Source organism: Vicugna pacos, chromosome 34 (assembly GCF_048564905.1).
Source record: "Vicugna pacos chromosome 34, VicPac4, whole genome shotgun sequence".
Taxonomy (NCBI): Eukaryota; Metazoa; Chordata; class Mammalia; order Artiodactyla; family Camelidae; genus Vicugna; species Vicugna pacos.
The window spans coordinates 18,170,020-18,189,111 of record NC_133020.1 but is presented as its reverse complement, the minus strand read 5'-3'; the positions used below and the strand labels follow the sequence as shown (position 1 = coordinate 18,189,111).

General features: G+C 56.4%; 1 protein-coding gene across 3 annotated transcripts in view; it reads right to left on the bottom strand.

Annotated features, from left to right (window-relative positions):
* VWF (von Willebrand factor) overlaps positions 1 to 19,092 on the bottom strand; it is a 116,020-nt gene that overhangs the window by 60,948 nt on the left and 35,980 nt on the right. For all 3 annotated transcript variants that reach the window (XM_072954676.1, XM_072954675.1, XM_072954677.1), the window contains 8 exons: positions 18,503 to 18,614; positions 17,839 to 17,885; positions 11,989 to 12,125; positions 11,400 to 11,538; positions 10,352 to 10,452; positions 6,750 to 6,945; positions 5,805 to 6,020; positions 2,592 to 2,832 (listed from right to left, as the gene is read on the bottom strand). In XM_072954676.1, the coding sequence (XP_072810777.1) occupies positions 2,592 to 2,832; positions 5,805 to 6,020; positions 6,750 to 6,945; positions 10,352 to 10,452; positions 11,400 to 11,538; positions 11,989 to 12,125; positions 17,839 to 17,885; positions 18,503 to 18,614 (1,189 nt within the window). The remainder of the gene's footprint in view (positions 1 to 2,591; positions 2,833 to 5,804; positions 6,021 to 6,749; positions 6,946 to 10,351; positions 10,453 to 11,399; positions 11,539 to 11,988; positions 12,126 to 17,838; positions 17,886 to 18,502; positions 18,615 to 19,092) is intronic.

The window sequence follows — 19,092 nt, the reverse complement described above, 5'->3', positions numbered from 1 at the left end:
GCTTGCTGCCCTCCCTCCAAGTCACCCCAGCACCTCCCCTTGGCTTCTTTCCCCACCACAGTATGAAGCATGGGGGCCACCATGACCTCCTGATCCCCAAATTCAACATATTCTGTGGAATATGAGGAACTCAGGAGTCCCTGGGTCCCAGCCCCTTGCAGGAGGATTTGGGAAAGTGATTATCTCGCTAAGCCTCAAATTCTTTACTAAAAGAGCAAGCCCTGCCTGTATAATTGTTGCTTGAAAGTCCCAGGGAGAAACACCGTGAATACTGTAGCCCCCCAGCTGCAGTGAGACGGCCACCGGGCCAAGGCCAAACGCCCAAACCCACAGAAGGCGTCGTTACGGGCCTGTCCCCTTCACTCCCCTGATACGGGCCTGTCCCGGCCCTGCCCTTTGCCCTTGACCTCTCTCACAGGCTCCTCCTCCTCCTCCTCCCCTGGTCCCCCGAACATTCTCTCCGATTCTGGACTCAGTCCTCTCGGCTGCTCCTCCTAGAAGCCTCGCTACTCTCACAGCTGGAAGTGCCTCCAGCCCCAATCTCTCACTCAAGCTCCAAACACAAAACTCCAGCGACTGGTTCCACTTACACTCCAAGATGCCCTCTTGGTGACTCAGAGTCGTCAAGGCCAGAACCAAATTCCCTGTCTTCCCCCTTGCTGCTCCTGGCATCCCTGCCCACACTCTGAGCATTCAAGTTCAGAACCCTGGGGTCACTGTCAACACACCCCCTCCTCCCACACCTTGGGTCCAGTCTGTTTCCTTTCCCAGTGTCTCCAGCTCCATTCTGCAAACTGGCCCCTACGTCCACTGCTATGACTCGCTCCAGGGCCTCACCCTCCACCCAGGCTGTGTCAGCGTCTTCCCGCAGCTGATCTCATACCTCACGCAGCTCCCAGAACCCACTCTCTAAAGCTCCACTTTGGTCCTATTTGCTCGCTACCCAAACTCCTAAGGTCCCATGCCTACTGTTCAAGCATCAGTGCTCACCCGCCTTTCAAAGACCCCTGACACTGGTCCCAGCTTCCCCCGAGTCTCATCTCTCCCACATCCACATGTGCTCCCCCGGAGAACTTAACCTCCGTGATTGGTGAGTATTCCTCGTGCATTTAGTCCCTGGACGTCTGCTCCATCCAAAACCCCTCCTCCCATCACTGCACCCGACCTCGGCTAGAATCCTCGCACTCAGAAGCGAACTCCTGCATCACTGAGTCTTCCCCGGTTCCTCCCAGATGGAAGAGTCCTTCCTTTTTCTGAACAAGCAGAGATTTGGGGCCTCTGATGTGGCAAGTCTACCAAATATCACGGTTATTTCACCTCAGGAAACTTTCATTAAACCTAGCTTTTGTCAGGACTGTTAGGTAATGGGGGTCGGGGCCTAAGACGTGGTCTCGACTTTTGGGGAAGTCACCATCTAGAGGGGAGATTCAACACATATTGCTGAAATCCTGTCCCAGGGACCATAACTGTTTTAACACAAGTGTAAATGACCCACTCTGGGTACATGAGATTGGGAGGGACTGCAAGCTAATCTCACTGCAGGGATGAGAAAAAGCTTCACACCAAATGCACTGTGCAGACCTCGTGTGGATCCTTGAACAAACCAACTACAGAAAGATAACTTGGGACAATCAGGAACATGTGGACATGGATTGAATATGAGATGTTATTAAGGAATGATGGTTAATGGTTAGGTTAGGAAGAGTTTTATAGTTAGGTTGATTTTTTTAAGTGCTTGTCTGTTAGAAATACATACTGAAGTGTTCTCACATAAAATGATATAATATCTAAGGATTTCTTTAAACTATTCCAGCCCAAAAGGGGAGGAGAGCATGGATCCAACAACAATGGTGAGGCGGCCATCGCCACGGAAGCGGGGCTGCAGGCGCTGGGCTTCCTCACGCCCGTCTCTCCACTTGGGGCTGAAATTTTCCACAAACGGGACATTTAAACTGCTTCCCCTAGGAGACTGTCAGCTTCCCAAGGGCCTACTCTGACTCTGGTTCGTCTTTTAGACACAGTCTCCAGCCCGGCACTCAGGACAGAACAGGAGCCAAGGAAGTGTCCGCCCAAAACGTGTCTGTTACAGACTCCTTCTGTGACCGTGACAGGTGCTGGAGCTGCCCCTGACCGAGGGCCGGCCGGCAGCGTGCACGGCCTGGAGCTGTGTTTTGGGGAAGTGCAGCAAACAAGTCGGGACAGCGAGGCACCTCTGAGACCACGCCGCTGTGGTGCATTTCCTTCTGACTCAAGGTTTCGGCCTGAGAACTTTGGCAGGAGGCGGAAGGGAAGGGAGGCGGGGAGGCATACCATTTCCTGTTCTAGAAAAGGGAAACTGAGACCTAGGGCCAGGAGGTGGGGCCCCACGCGTGGCAGCTGCTTACTGTTCACCAGTGACTCCTCCTGCCCGCCTGGGGTCTGCGTCCCTGCACGGTAAGGCGGTCAGGAGACCTGTGTGCAATCCTAGCTTTGGTCTTGACAGTCGTATCCTGTCTTGGGCCTCCGGTTACCCATCCACGAAGTGAAGGACTCGGAGGCCCGTTTCCCAGCCCTGCTGTTCCAGAGGCCCCTGGTCCCGCCACGCGACCTACCACACGGTGTGATGGTCTGAGAAGACGTCTTCGGGCTGGAAGATTTCACCGTCGTAGTAACAGGGGCACTGGGCCCTGGGCACGCAGTCCCCCGCCTCATCCAGGTAGAGCCCGGAGGGGCAGAAGCAGCCCTCAAGGCAGACCTCGTGGCACTCGTCATCCGGGTGAGAGAGGGAGCGGCAGGTCGCGTTGCAGGGGGCCCCGCACTGCAGGTACACCTGGCCCCGCGGGCAGCTCAGGGCTGGGGGAGAGGGCAGGGAAGCACGGCCTCAGAGGAAACATTAAGATGACCGGGACTGCGGTTCTAGGACTGGGGGTGGCACCCCTTGCTGCTGGGGCCCCAATTATGTCCGTACGGTCACTGCCTTCCCTTCGCATCAGGAGCAAAAGTGTATTTTTACGTTCACAACTGTCTGTTATAATGACGGATGTACAAAGCCTGGGACATAACTGAAATCCTGGTGGACTTCAAAGCTGTGAATAGTAAAAAGAACCAGCAGGTATGGGCAAGGCCATTTCTCCTGTGATGATAATAACAAGAACAGCTACCACTAATTAAGCACCTACTGAATACCCTGCTCTTCGTGTGGGTTTTATGCCTCTTACGCTCCTCTCAGTGAGTTCGATCTCGCAAGCCCGTCTCTGCAGGTGAGAAAACTGACACTTGGGCTAAGTGACTCGTCAGGGTCACGCGTCCCAGGGAGAGGCAGAGGCAGGATTCCAGCCGAGCTCTCTGTGACCCAAAAGCTCATGCTCTTAACCATTACGCTCTAGAAAGGGAAACAGTCCCCTAGGAACCAGTCTCTTAGGACGCACCAGTCACGAAGGGCAGGGACACTCTTACAGCTGCCCCAGCGGAGCCAACAGCACCCATTACCCACAGATCTCCCCCTCCCTGGCCTCCACATCCAGAAAGGACAACACAGAGAAGCCGAGAGGAAGCTGGGCAGAGGGGCAAGGCAGCAGGAGGGGGAGCGCCAGATCCCACGCTCCTGGGCTGGAGCCCCAGTCCTGCCGTGCTGTAGCCATGTGACCCTGAGCGATGTCCTCCCTGGAACATGGTGATGATGTCCCCCTGGGTGGCGGTGGCAGTGAAGTGAGCGGACAGGTTTAACCATGCCCCGCCCGTGGGAAAGGTCCATAGCTGTTACTGACACTGTGATCACTGGGGAGACGCAGCCCCAGCTCCGCAGGCTCCAGGCAGAGGACCCAGCGCTGGTGGATCCTGGCAGGCACACAGCCGATTCCTATGCTGACAGTCCCCTCGTGAGCACCCTGATGACAGAACCTTTACTGGGAGATGTGGGGAGCCCTTGGCTCTTTCTAAACGCTTTCCCGTTGCTGATCCGCTGCTGTCCGAGAAATGAACACCTCACTCTGGGGACACGCCTCCCAGGGCCATTAGAACCCTGCCCTCTCTGTTCAGAGCCACTTCTACAGCAGAAACCCACTGGCTATATTCCACGGAAGCTGTAAAGGGACAGGCTGACCGTGAACCTGAGAAACAGCCGAGCCCTGCAGTCTGCCCTCCTACCACTGCTCCAGGCGTGCTGTTTGAGGGAAGCTGGGAGGGAAAGAGTTCCGACGCTGTTAGACACAGACTTTGCTCTGAACCAGCAGAGAGGCGGGGTCGTAGGATGAGTATTTTAGGTTGTGGGCGGGTCAAGACGAGGCACATTGGGCCATAAGGATGGGAATCCCATTCAGTCTATTGCACCTACGACTATGGCACATGCCACCCATCCAGGAGGAGCTGGAGCTGGGAGCTTTCTTCCTCTGATGGGACTATCTCCACAGCTGGCCCGGAGCCGTATTAAATTTCTCCTTCTTCCCCAGAAGTGATGCGCATCTCAGTTTAACAGATGTTGACTGGGTGCCCGTCGCTTGCCAGAGGCTGTGCTAGGCTCGGGGACGCAGAGATAGTAGGACTTGGCCTCTGCCTTCAAGAGACCAGGGTCTTGTCTTCCCAAAGGAAACATAACCAATTTACAAAGGGAAAATGTGGGTGATTCCCTGGAATCTTCTCATGACACCCCACAAAGCAGCTACCAACGAGTCCTTGCTCCATGAATGTCCCCAGGGCGAGTGGCCCCTTCTCAGGGCTGGAGTCAGTGGTGGAGAGAGAGCTGTTCGTTTCTCAGGAAGGGGAAATGAGGCACAGGATGGAGGCAGGAACCCAGGAATCCTGCCCCACTTCCTTGGACCTCAGAGTTGGCCACTGGGCTGGTTTTCTCTGGTTCACCTCATAAAGACAGATCCCCCTTGCCCCTAAACGTCTCCAGGGACAGCTCCTTCCTGCCACGCACACTTCCCATTATATCCTGAAGCCTCAGGAGTCAGGAAACTAACCCAAACTCTCTGTCCCTGCTGCTGCGGAGCCAGCCCACTATCATTCCACCATTGGAAACAACTTGTTTTCTGCCAAGAAAATGCCTTCTAAAAGCCAGGTCAAGTGCACCACCTCCAGAAAGCCCTCCTTGGTTGCCCCTGCCCTAATTAATTATTCTTTTATTCAGTGTGATAGGGAAGCAGTTTCCGTCTGTGCCTCAAAAGTTCAGGCTCTACGCACTGCTACTGCCTGGCCATGCCAGGCACTCAGCAAATGTCCCCAGAACAACAACAGCAGCCAACCAGGGGGCCAGAGTGTGGGGCAGATGGCAATTCTGGTGCCAGGTGTCTAACAGCTCAGACTGAGACTCCAGCACAGGCTGCAATGACGTGATTGTACTTTACATGACTTTACACAGCGCCAGAGATGTGGGCCGGGACTGTGTGGACGGCTCACCTGAAGTTATAAGCAGAGGGTTGGTACATGCATCCCCCATCACTTCATCAGACCCTCCAGGGATGCAGGGACCCACTGGCGTCTGGGACCCACTCACTCCTCAACCTGGTCTACAAGTATCCCACACTAGGTGGGAGCAGTGACAGGAAATCTCTGCCAGGCGGAGACACCATGGATTTAGGCCTCTAGGTAGGGGATCAACTTGCCCTCCGGGAACAAGCCTGTCGCCACTGCCTGTCCTGCAGGGAGATGGGAGGGGAACGTGGCCACAAATGACCGGTTCCCACAAGGCCTTTGTCGGATGCCCTGGGCGTCTCCGAATGCAGTCATACAGAGGCAGCGCTCTGAGGACCAGCGTGGAGGCCCCTGGGTGTCCGAGCGGATCCGGCTGGGTCTTGTGCAGGGGCGGGGGCAGGGAGGGCACCCACCACAGAAGCCGGGCTCCCGCCACGCGATGTGCACGCCTCTCCGGGCGCAGGCCGCCGCGTAGCTGGCCACCGCGTCGCACAGGCAGTCTCCTCCGTCAGAGCACGAGCACACGTCGTAGCGGCAGTTCTGCAGGTAGGGCAGCGGGCCCACGGCGCTGTGGCAGGCCTCGAACTTGGGGGACGTCAGGACGGCGCAGGCCTCCTCCGCGAACCTGGCTGTGGGGACAGAGCGGCGGCGTGGCCGGGGCGGCGCACAGCCCGAGCCCCGCGCGCGCCCAGACCCCGCGGCCGCAGGCTCCGAAACCCCGCCCCGCGCCTCCCTCTGCACCAACGGCAGAAGCAACGTCTCTCGGGTCCGGGAAGCACTGCAAGTTTTCTTCCGCAGCCGTCTACTTTTTTGATTGGCTTAAATACAGAATCAGCTGCATTTCCCCAGCACATGCCCACCGACAGCGGAGACTCGGTTCCGCGATGAGCTGGGGCAGCTGGTCGGGCTGAAATGCTGCTGCAGGCGAACCTGCCCACGGCCGCCCCGGCGCCCCTCCCCAAGGATGACTGAGTCTGAGTCCGTGTCCCGGCTGCTCCTGCAGACCCAGAGTGTCCCGGGGAAGGGTTACGGGCTACTCTTTTCTTTCCCAGGGCGCGGCCCACGGAGGGCGCGCAATAAAGAGACTTTGAAGAATAAATGATCCACATGTAGACAGTCAAATGCTGATGGTGAAAACAAAGACCCACCCACTCACCCCCAACAGGACCCGTCCTCGGAGGCACTGGAGCCCGGGGAGCTAGAAGCTCCGGGGGCCTACGTTCCCCCGCCGCCACGGTGGGCACACCGTCCATCCGCGGAAGGCACTGGAACCCGGGGGAGCTCTGGTCTGAGGGGTGCGCCCCTGCCCCTCACCGCCCGCGGAAGGCGCCGGGCCCCGGGCCCCCGGGCTCACGTACTCTGGCGCGGGTTGAGGCTGCACGGGTCGCTGGGCTGCCTCCGCAGGTCCTCGCAGTCCCCGCGCAGCTTCCAGGAGTTCCCGAAGTGCTCGGCCAGCGGCTCCGCCAGGCCCGCGGGCGTCAGGAAGTCGTCCCGCCGGTTGCCGTTGTAATTCCCGCACAGGCCGCAGGTCCTCCCCGCGTAGACTGGGGACAGCTGCCGGAGGACAGACCAGCTGGGAGCAGCTGCCGCCAAAGCAGCCACAGCTCTCTGTCGCTAATGAGATGGCTTTCCTCAAAAACGCTCCCCAGGTGAAAAATAAATACGAATTTAATAAACCGCAGCTAAGCCCTGAGCTACAGAAGGGAATAAAAAAGGGAAAAGGGAAGCGCAGTATCTGCTCACCACCAGCTCCACCCCCGGCTCTGAAACCATTAGTCAGAGACCCGCTGTGTAGGAAGGCATTTAGAGATCATCCTGTCACTTAAAGAGAGCTACTGCGACCCAGACAGGGACAGCGACTTGCCTGAGGTCACACAGCTGGGACCAGCAGCTGGGGCCAGCAGCTGGGCGGGGCTCTGCCGCCCTGCTTGTCAGAGACACCCAAGCCCGTGGACCCTGATGCCCACGGCAGCGCAGTGAAAAGCCAGCGGACCTTTAGTGCCCATTTATCCATCGCCCGCATGGGGGAAGCAGAACATACATCGCTCTCAGAACATGCATCGGATGGCAAAGAAGAACACCTTCCTAACTTCTTGGTTTTGACTCAGCCACTGAGCATCATTGAGGAAAAAAGGCCATAAGCTGAGGACCCCAGGGGTTGTGATCATGGCCGGCGGAGGTGGTGGTCAGTGAGGACTTGGGGACAGCCTGCGGGGGTGGCCAGGAGGGGTGCTGGCCACCAGCATGGGGCCTGTTCTCCAGGCTTCAAGCCCAAGGTGCACATTCAGGGAGGACTTGGGGAGCTGAGCCTGTACCCCAACAAGGTACAACCGGGGGCATCTGCCCATCTCTGTTGGGAGGGCCCTGGTTCAAATCCAGGCAGGGGCGGGGTCCCCATGTCCCTGACTCCTGCCCTACTGATCGTCGCAGCTGTGTGCCCTCCTGTGTTCTGACCCCTGCATGCTGTGGGCCTGGCCCCGGGCGTCATCTCTAGCAACCCCTTCCAGCCTCCGGCTCTGATTCACAAGATGCAGGATGAATAATCTCGGGGAGGTTCGGGACCCATATAAAACGTACCCAGATAAATATCATTAACAGGGAAGAACACAGAGTCACGTTCCCTTGTTTTGCTTTAAAACATCAGGTGCTGGCACGTCCATCGGGGACCCGGCCCTTCCCTGGCCTCCCACGGAAAACGTCAGTCCCCCTGACCTGGCCCTTCCGGCCCCTCCTCCACTGCACCCATCTCCCCAGAATTTATCACTTCTCACATAGGATACAGTTTCCTTATTGGTTTAGTTTATCATCCAACTCCCCACCCATTAGAATTTAAACTGAACAAAGCCAGGATTCTGGTCTGTTCTGTTTCACTGTTGTCACCTCAGCCTCAAGTTCAGGGAGTGAACGGGTCACCAACGTCTGGACAAGGTCGTGAGCGAGAGAGGCGCTCCTCCGGAAGCCGCTGAAACGCCACGCCAACGCCCAACACATCGCCCTGGGAGCCCCTGGCGCGCCTCACCCGGCTGCCTTTGGGGGACAGCTGTGTCCACCCTGCTGCTCCCCGGTGGCCTGCCTCCAGCCAGCGTCCTCCGCCCAGCAGTCCCCACAAACCCCAGGGTCAGCAGCCCCCTGCACAAGCACCTCCTTTCCTCCTCTGACCCAAATACATAGGGCTTTCCACAGGCCAGGAGTCGTCCGCCCCATCCTGAATCTTGAACAACGAAGGCTTCTTATTAGACCGAACCCCACCCGGAGCTAAGTCTGCACCCCATCCCCACAGAAACAAGTCCTCTTCTCTCCTCAGAGGAGACAAAGGACCGAGGAGCCTGCGGGGAAGACGAGATGTTCAGGAAGGACCTGAGGACGGTGGGGAGAGCCCCGCAGATCAAGAGTGCCCTTCGGTGACGTAGGAGGTGCCCAAGAAAGTGGCTGACGGGGCAGCCCCCTGAAGACCGGGGTGCAGGTGACCCGAGATCTGCTCTCACTCTGTAACCGAGTGACCCTGAGGCCTGGAACAAGTCACTTTCCTGCCCCAGACATGAAAGATCTTTATTTCCAACTTAACTACGAGAGGGATTGGCAAAGATCTCCAAGAGCTTCCTGCTCTATGGTCTGTGGTTGCAGGTTTAAGTTTTATAAAAGAAAAAAAAAGGCGTTGATTTGGAACTCTCTCAGGGACATTAAGATAAGAGCAAGAACATGACATGATGAGAGAGGAGGAAATGAGGATGTCTTAGGGCCACCCCAACGCCCATCCCAGGATTGTGCCGAGGACCGGTGAAAGATGGGGCCTGGGGACTCTTCAGGGGTCCTAGCATATCTAGAGCAGGGGTCCTCAAAGTGTGGTCTTGGGACCCATGGGGGGTGGCCCCTGAGGTCCTTTCAAGGGGTCGACGCGGCCAAAAGTATTTTCATAATCACAGGAAGCCGCTACTTGGCTTTCTCCCTCTCGTGCTCCGCAGTGTGCAGTGGAGCTTCCCGGAGCCTGCACGACACGTAACGCTGCAGAAGACTGAGTGCCGCGGATGAGACTCCAGCTGTCTTCTAGTCAACCAGCCATCAAAGCAACTTGCAGACACGTAAAACAATGGTATGCTTCTCAACACTGATTTTTGTTTTGGAAAACAGATTCTTTTTAAAGTGTATAGTAATGTGTAGTAGCTTTATTATTGTTAACTTGCCAGTGAATTCATACGTATGATTTTAAATGTCCCTGATTTAATTTCTAACCTGGTAAACATCAATAGATACAAACTTCATAAAGGATCCCGGGGTCCTCAGTAAATTTTAAGATTGTGAAAGCATCTGAAGACCAAAACGGGAGCAGCACTGGGCTGGCGGCAGTGACGCCGCCTGGAGAGCTAGCCCAGCTCTGCCCGCAGCGGGGTGTGCGGCCCTGGGCCCAGCTCCCAGCCCTCGAGCGCCTTGGTTGCTTCATTTAGGAAACAGCAGTGACAATACCTTCTAGGGAAATTTCAGAGGGAAGAACACACAGGGAAGCCCTGTGAATGTATAGATTCCTATCCACCTGCAACTCTGGGACCACAGGGAGCGGGGGAGTGGTCCCGAGGCTGCAGGGGCCCCAGGACAACCCTTCCCAGGCCATGCGGACACAACGCAGGGTCTTGGCTGTGAGTCCCACAGCAGCTCCCGGGGACACCCCCTGATCCCAGGCCTTGCTGCAGCCAGGAGCCTGGGCAGCAAACCTGCTGCCTCCCCAGCCCTGCAGGAGTGCCCCGAGTCTGGGGGCCCTTGAGGTACCAGAGCCCAGAGGTGAGAACTCCCGGGGTGAATGAGCGGCGTCCAGACAGCAAACACCAGCCTCTCACACACAAGAGAGGCCTGTCCCTGGCCTTGGGGAGAAAGGAATTCTCCTCCCACCCCGAGCTCTCCCACCAGAGCACAATGGGGACTCTGTGAGGTCTGGCTGCGGGGGGGCCGTGCGCGGGAGGGCACCTACCTTCACCAGCAGCCTCCCGCGGCCGTCCCAGTCTATCTGCAGGTCCTCCCCATAGCCGAGGTGCACAGAGGCCGTCACTGTGCGCTGAATGCGGAGGCTACCTGGAACCAAGCGAGGACAGGATTCAGGCTAAGATGGGGAGAGAGCAGGGGGTGGCAGGCAGGTGGATCTTAGGGAGAGATGGGGTATCTCACAAAGGACTGTAGAATGAAAGCAGTGAGTTAGGGGGCATCTGGGGATGTACATGAGGCTTAAGGGGGGGGGTGTCTCAGAGGAAAGGTGCTCAGAGTGGGTGTAGTGCAAATAAATAAGGCTTCTCAGGAAGGTGCCTCTGTAGTCCCTCCGTAACCTGCCATTCCCTATACTGCCACCAGGGGGCAGCAGAGGCTCCTGCGTCCTTGGCTTAGGCAGGTGCCCTGAGCCTGGATCTGTCTTCAGGTGAATCTCTAACGCCCTGGGCCCCTCTGCTGTTGCACATGCGTCCAGGCTGAGTTACTCAGTCCTTGCATCTGAGCAAAGCTGACACAAGGTAGGAGGCATACCTCTTGCCCTAGGGAGAGACACACTGCGTTAAACACACACGGACACACTGTGTGCCCACTGGCCCGAGCTCACCCACAGAGTGCAATGCCAGAATAACAGGCCATGGGGCGTTCATGGTCAGGAATAAGAAGAGGGGAGGGGTCTGGGAAGTACTTTGAGAGTGAAAGTTGAGATTATCCCATGCAAAATGGCACTGCTACCTGCTAAAGTCACTGAAAAGGTTTCCCCACAGGTCACAGGGTCACCTGGCTTTGCCCATGACGTCCTCGGGTCTGACCCATCACCAGCCACCTTGCCCCCAGCCAGTGTCCTCTGCTTATCCTCCTCTTCCAGGAAGCTTTCCTTTCTTGCAGGATGCAGGCCAGGATACCCAGTCTGCCCTCCAAAGATAGCTCTCCTTCCCATTTTCACAGAAGAGCCAGGCAGAGAGCATGGCTGAAGGGTGGGGACACTGAGGATGAGCTGGGAACTGGGCAGGGGGACCGTGGGGGAGGAGGGAGCCCACCTTGCAGGAGGGGGATCTGGACGTCCTGGCCGTCCACGGCGACTCCTCCCCCATGCTTCAGCTTCACAAGGCTGTTGTGCGGGCTGGACAGGCGTACAGTGACAGAGCGAGTGCAGACAGAGTCGGGGTCATCGGCACACTGCCAAGAGTGGCCCCAGAGTGATGTCATTGCACCCCCGCCAGCCCAGCAGCCCCACCCAGTTCCCTTCACTCGGGGAAAGACCCCAACCCAGACGGCAGGCCTTCTCACACGGGACCACTCCCTTCTCACAGAATGATCTCTGGGAAGGGCCCTGGCCCAGGCCTCAGCCCTGCCCAGCTCCCCGGGGTCCCCACACCCGTGCCCAGCCTGGTCTGGCCCTTTGTAAGGATTCTAGGCCTCGCTGGTCCTTGTTCCTTGGGCCTGCGGTTCCAAAGGCAGGCAGGGACTTGGGTCCCCAGGGGAGCCCCCATGCCCCATCTTTCCTCCCCTCTGTTCAGTTGACCAGAGGAAAGAAGTGCACAGGGGTGCGCGGCAGCGCAGCCGAAGGGATGGGGCCAGCTTCCCCGCCCCCACCAAGGTCAGCTGGACTGCCTTGCCCAGGCTCACCTGCACGGTATCTATGATGACAGAGAAGGAGTGGTCCTGGCAGTCCCGGGCCAGCAGGTACTGGCAGACCCCGCTGAAGGTGAAGTACTTGTTATCAAAGCTCTTGAAGTGGGACTGTCCTGTGACAAGACACTCCCCTGGGGGGTCACAGGGAAGGGGAGAGTGTGTGTCCCAGTGGGTCCCCTGGTCGGGGGGACACAGGGAAGGGGAGAGTGCATGTCCCAGCAGGGCAGGGCGCCTTCTGGGGACACACAGCAGTCTAGAAGGGGCTCCATGGGAGGACTCTATTCAGGCCCCACTCCTCTGACTCTGAGAGGTCAGGGCTGTTGGTCAGTTGGAGGCCTCAGGGCAGTGACAGCCACACCTGTCAGTAGTAGAGCAGGACCAAAACCCTCGGCTCCAGCTCCGAGCCTCCCCATGGCCACCCCGGGTTCTGGCTCTGCCCCACGCCTTCAGAGGCCTTTCTCTGGGCTGCCATTGTTGGGGGTATTCCCCCCACCCCAGGAGCCCCTGAAGGCAAGTGGGCAGAAAGGCAGTCCAGAGCGGTGATGGGGGCGGAGGGCAGGGCTGTCTCCAAGCCCAGCAGGGGTTGGGATCCATCCTCACCCACCTCCCCAGCTGGAAGGCGGCCTCAGGCCTCCTCATGGGCAAATCCATGCTGTGACTTCAGCAGGGCCAGTGGGGGCCCAGGACACCATCTGCCCATGATCTCACCACCACCCGAGCCAGCTCCCCGGCCCAGGCTGATACATCTAAGGGTGGGTGTGAGGACTCCCCCTGCGTCCCCACTACAGCTTGAGACCTCACCCCCCCACCCAGCTGCAACTCCGTCCTCCCCAGGCCCCAGTGCCGGCCCATGCTGCTGGCCCAGTGCACCTCGGACCACAGATCACACATCCTGGAACACATCTGTGTGGGTGGCAGGGGGTGGGGGTGGGGGTGGGGAGGTTCTGCCAGTGTCTGCAGTGATTCCCCACTGGCCCCACCCCAGCTCAGGGCAACCCCATCTCTGGGGCACACAATGGACCCATTGAAGCTGAAACGGGCATCTGGACCCCTTCCCAGCCTCCCTCCGTGTTTCCTCCGCTCCTTGCCTTCCACTCTGCAGAAAAGTAAATGCAGACACAAGTCATAAAGTAGGGCTCTCCTTTCCCACCCAGACGCCCCAGCCCCCTAACAGCAGAGAATCGTCCCCCGTACCGCTGACCCGGTCTGCACCCCAAGTTCCCCTAAGAGGGTCCTAGAACCAGTCCCACTTGCGCCCGTCTCCAGGGGCTGGCGCTGTGCCGTGCAGTGCAGTCGGGGGTCCCCAAAGGCCTAAGGGGGACCCAGCTGCCCGTCTGTCAGGCACAAGCCCCATCAGCCCCCACCTGCCGCCTCGTGCCCACGTCTGTGCTGAAGTCACAGCGGGCACAGTCGGGGCCAGGGGTGGCCCTGTCCTTGTAACGTGCTGAAAGGCAGGGGGAGGGTGAGCAGCCCCAGGTTATGGTAACTGTCCCTCTGCCTGGTCCCCCGGGCCGCTGACCCCTTCCAGGATTGCATGAGCCAGGAGGGCACGCTCAGGCCGAAGAAATTCAGAGAAAGTAGGGAGGCCCCTGACCGCCTTCACCAGAATCTCCTTCTGAGACAGTAACAAACGTAAACGCCTTTGGTTCCCGACGCACAGCTTCTAGCACCCTTCCAATGCCCTGGGTGATGGGGGCATCTTTTGTTCTAATGAAGCCACCTTTGGTGGGTCCCTAGAGAGCTCCAGGATGGGGTCTGGTGACCGAGAGACCAAGGCATGACTAGGGGCTTGGAACTCCCAGCCCCACCCCCACCCACAGCGAGGGCTGGAGATGGAGTTAATAATCAATCATGCCTACATAATAAAACCTCCGTAAAAACTCTCACACAACAGAGTCTGGACAGCTTCCGGCTTAGGGAACAAATCCACACGCAGGGAGGCTGCGCACCCCAGCTCCCCAGGGACAGAAGCTCCTGTGCTCGGGCCCTTCCAGACCTCGCCCTACGTGCCTCTTCATCTGGCGTTCATTTGTGTCCTTGATGATGGTTCTTGCAATGGACCGGTAATAGTAAAGGGTTTGCCTGAGTTCTATGAGCCATTCGAGCAACTTTCGAACCTGAGGACGGCACTGCGGGAACCCCCAGTTTGCAGCCAAGGCGGACAGAAGAGGGTGCCCCGGGGACTCTATACCTGGGGCTGCCATCAGAAGCAAGAGTACTGGAACCGAGCCCTTCGCCTGCGGGGTCGGCACTAACCCTGGGTAGTGGGGATCAGAACTGAATTAAATTGTAGGACACCGGCGGGTGCCCAGGAAGTCAGAGAATGGGTTGGAGTAGGGGGAAGACACACACATTTGGTGTCAGAGTTTTGTGGAATCACTCTGTGCCTTCCCACTGCCTGACAATATAATCATATTTAACATATTAAATATTAATAATAAATAATATTTAATATTTCTTGACTCCCTCCAAGGTCCCACGTCCTGTATTCATGTCTTTGTGTGACGCCCTCACCTTGAGTGCAGACTGGTCGTGTGGTTTTATTTCTAGCAAATACAAGTATCTGTGTAATACACATTTCACCTGCCTGAGCCCACAGCCCACACTCCCAGCCCAGGACGGCATGACCCTTCCACGCTCATCGGATTTGGGCCACAAATGAAAAGCGCTCCACTCATGACTTCCCGGGTCCAGAAGAGCGCCTTCCACACACTCCCCCAGGAGCCTGAAATTCTGTCACCAAGGGGGGCGGTATAGCTCAGCGACAGAGTGCATGCTCCGCATGCACGAGGTCCTGGGTTCAATCCTCAGTCCCTTCATTCAAAGTAAAGCTAATCGCCACCCCCACTGCAAAAAAAAACAAAGACCATGAAGTCCTGTCACCAGAGCTTTGTTTGAGGGGTAGTCCAATTAACAGACATGCTCCTTTCGCATTAATCCTCACCAAACATCTGTGGCTCAGTGGAGACAAGTCAGCAGAGCTGCTCCGGTTTGCAGAGGAAGCGGAGAGAGGCTCAGGATCACAGAAAGGGAAGCCCACTGCCCGTGCGGAAATCACAGTTTTGCCTGGGGCAGCCCCAGTCCTAACCCGAAGAGAGGTGTGCGGGGAGCAGTGAAGCCCCCGCCCCTCCCCACGCAGGCTCATGCTCTCCCCGCAATTTTTCCCTCCCTCCTGCCCCCAAACACAAGATTCTCGGTACTCAGCAGCCTTTAGGATGCCCCCCCCCAAAGATCCCACCGCCTGTATTCACGTCTTGTGTGACGCCCTCACCTTGAGTGCAGACTGGCCACATGGTCTTATTTCTAGCACATATAATACAGCTGTCACCTTGGAGAGCAGGTTTTTAAAGGACCGTGGCTTCTGTTTTGGCTGCCCTGTCTCACTCTCTCTGAGGTCACTCACCCTAGAGGAAGCCACGTGTCATGTCACGAGGCAGCCCCAGGGGAGGGCCACGTGGAGAGGGACAAAGGCCTGCCGACCATCACGAGAGAGAGCTTCAGCGTGACCCTCTCACCCCGGAGGAAACTTCAGGTAAGACCACAGCCCCAGTCAATAACCTGACTGCAACTTCATGAGACATCATGGGCCAGAGGCACCCAGCTAAACCGCACCCAGATTTCTGACGTACAGAAACTCTGAGAAATAAATGTCTGTTGTTTGCTAAGTGTGGGGGCAATTTGTTACACGTAACAGACAACTAGTACACTCTCATCTTACTCCAGAGAATCAAAACTCAGCTCTCTAAGGCTCATAATGTCAGCTCCTCCAGGGAAGCCCCAGCCTGCTCTTTGCTTTACTAGCAGGGCCAGGCATATTCCCTTCCAGAAACTTCCCACCAGAAGCTCTGCCAGCAATCACCACGCTGGCGGATAAGACAGCCCCACTGCCAGCTGACTCTTGGCAGGTGCAGAGACATGATATGTGCTATAGGTAGAAATGGACTGAGAGGCAACCACCAACTCCAGAACTAGAAAAAGAAGGTCAGAGCTGAGGCTTTGAACACACAGAGCAACAGCTTATTGTTGTGTTGGCAAAACAGCAAACCACTCCACAGACCACAGAGATGGAACCAGCTATCTTCCCATCAAGCCATCAAGAAAATTTCTCGCATCCTCAACGAAGTTATCATCCAGATTTTGAGCTGAAAACCAGGGGACGGTACTGTCTGCCCCAAACCAAGCATTCCATCATGTACCCAATGTGTGTTTAAATAATTGTTGGATGGATGGATGGATGAATAAGTGGATGGATGATTAGATGGTTAGATGGATGTATGGTTGGATGGATGGATGGAAGACATTCCCTATAGAAAGTGGTTATTAAGCTTTCCTAATCTGGTAGTCATTCTGACAAAACACAGTAAGTTAAATTTCTAATTCCACCCTCGGTACCTCATAGACGTTATACAATAAATGCTTACTATTTAGATATTAAAAGTTTTTTCCACGGGTCAGTTGCAGCAACCTCATGTCTTTCAAAGGGCCCCTCAGGTCTTTCACAGGGTATGATTATGTTAAACTGGAGCATTAACATTCACATCACTTGCAAGAGCATCTTTTGTTCTTTGCGCTTTTTTCAAGAATTGTACAGAAGATAAATTGGCTGGTTGGCCATCCCTGGGCCAAATAAGTGGCCTCACCCTGATGCCCACTTTCCATCTAGTTTCCATCTAGTTCCAGAATTTCCCCAGTGTAGTGGGCACTGAGGAAGTCCTACTAAGTGACTCTAAAGCCACAGACCCCAAATACAAGCCCAGGAGTGCAAGCTCAATCCCCTGCCAGCCCACCAAAGCCAGCGTAGCCTCTTGGCACCAAAGGGACAAGAGCTTGCCATCAGACTATTTGCCCGGCTGTTTTTTATTGCGCTCCACAAACACGGTGACCCACGAAGTAGTGTCCAGCATGAGCACTGAGGCTGAGCTAGTCTTTAACTAAGCGTGGGGCCTCACCAGCACTCATGAGAAATGGCAGAGACCCTCCTGCCAAGGGATGGGTCAAAGACTTGGAAGGGGAGTAGAGGGAAAGGCAAGAGTAGAGGTCAGACCGTTGTCAGTTTGGGTCCTGTCTGCCTCATAGCAGCTGTGTGACTTTGGGTGAGTTACTTAACCTCTCTGGGTCTGTTTCCTCTTCTGTAACATAAGAAGAAGTTGTACCTGCCTCATAGGTCGTGGTGATGAGGTCATACATGCAAAATGCTGAACACAGTGCCTAACATACAGCAACCATCACAGAGGAGAGGGGCATCAGGAGAAGAGCCAGGGTCACGGTGGGGGGGGTGTGAGGCAGAGGCAGCTTTGAATGGGCAACGTTTGCAGTAAATAGAACAGAGTTGAGGCTAAACAGAGGAGAAAATAAAGGCAGAGATGATAAGGCAACTGCTCCTAAATAGACTTTCCAGGCGGGGACAAGGCAGGAGGGTATATTCGGTGGCCTGGTTTTCCTAGCTTTTGGATGGTGCCAAGGTCTTCAGATCAGGCATTCCAGAAAATTCCCAAAATTACTCACTCTAAGCTTAAAGAATTGCCAGGCCCTTCTTCCTCTTAATTTTCCAAGGAATTTGCGTCATCCTTGTTTAGTCACCTGACACCTCACAGTTTTTACAGCTCATTCAACTGTAATCCTTTGAGCAAACAGATGAAGAGAAACGGACAATGAAACCTTAGCCCACGTGGGTTCTCCCCGTTCAGCTGCTGGAGGGCCTCCCGCTGCTGGCCCAGGGCAGGTTAGCATGGCTGGCTTTGTAAGGGAGCTGTGGTCGAGTCACATCCAGCCCTGTGGTCCCCAGCTGGCACGGAAGGCCACTCGTCTGCGTTCAGAGCGGGGAGGGAGGGGAGGCTCACCTACCTGGACACTCCTCGTTGCTGCAGATCCACAGGCTGTTTCGGCAAATGCTGTTGGGGAGAGAAGCACAGGTCATGGGTGGTTCTGTAAACACAGGCGTCCGGGTTTGGGAGACTCCTGGAAGACTGCCACGCGGGGGAAGGCAGCCCAGGGAAGAGGCCTGGCGTTCTCCTCCCGCATATGCAGGGTCAGGCAGAGCCAGCCGGCCCGGGGAGACAGCCAGAGGGGCTTCTGGAGGAAATGGCTGGAGTGAGGCTGGAGCAGCAGAGCCTGGAGGGCAGGCCCCCAGGTGTCCACTGGGCACCACGGCCTCCTCCCATCTAGTGGGTCAGTGATCAAGGAGGGTAGGACTGCCTGTGGCTTGGTGACTGTCTTAAGGTCCCTCTTCAGGGAGAGAGAGTCACTGATTAAAGCACAGTTGGGGGAAAGCTAGAGATGTTGTTTGCTTATAAAGGGACCTTACACACACACCCGCCTCCCTCCTCCAGACAGATCTGTATACAAGCCTTTCTCTCCATCATCAGCCTCCACGCCCTTCCCCAAACCACCCCCAGCCCAGGCCAGGTCCCATTTCACCTGCCGGTACCCCTACTGCCCGCGCTGGCCCAGCTAACCCCTCCCACAGCCCCAGGCAGGTTCCCTAGATCACATGGCTCAGCCCGATTACCAGGTGTTGCAGTCTCGGGAGAAGGAGGCGCCTGGCGGGTACCGCTTCCCAGAATGCACGCAGGAACACTCGGTGCTCTCCACACAGCGGCTGCCATCAAGGAGCTGCCCCTCTGGGTCAAGGGCATCAGGGCAGAGACTCAACCTTGCCATCATCACTCATCTCACAACTACAGAATCCCCACGGGTTCAGCTCAGGGGTTCTCATGGGAAGGGCAAAGAACTCATCCTGGGGGGCTGAGCTTTCACAGTGTTCAGTATGGGGGGGGCCTATTCATCACCTCTCTACTGATGCAGAAATGGGGAAAAGAGATTTGTTCAAGGTCTTCCAGTAGAGAAGTTGTGAATCAAAATACACAGCCCTCTCACTAATTAACCAGAACTTTTCCACGAAGCTCACAAGGTCTCTCCTGAGAAAGACTTTCGGGTGCAAAGCTGAGCTCACATGGCAAACCCAGGAACTATCCCAGAATATCTTTCTCCCAGACCGTTCCCTAATGTTTAACCAAGAAAACATGGCAGCTCAGAGTGGGCCACGTGCTCCCCAAACAAAGTCGCTGTTGGAGCCCAGACTGCCCTTCTACTCCCCAG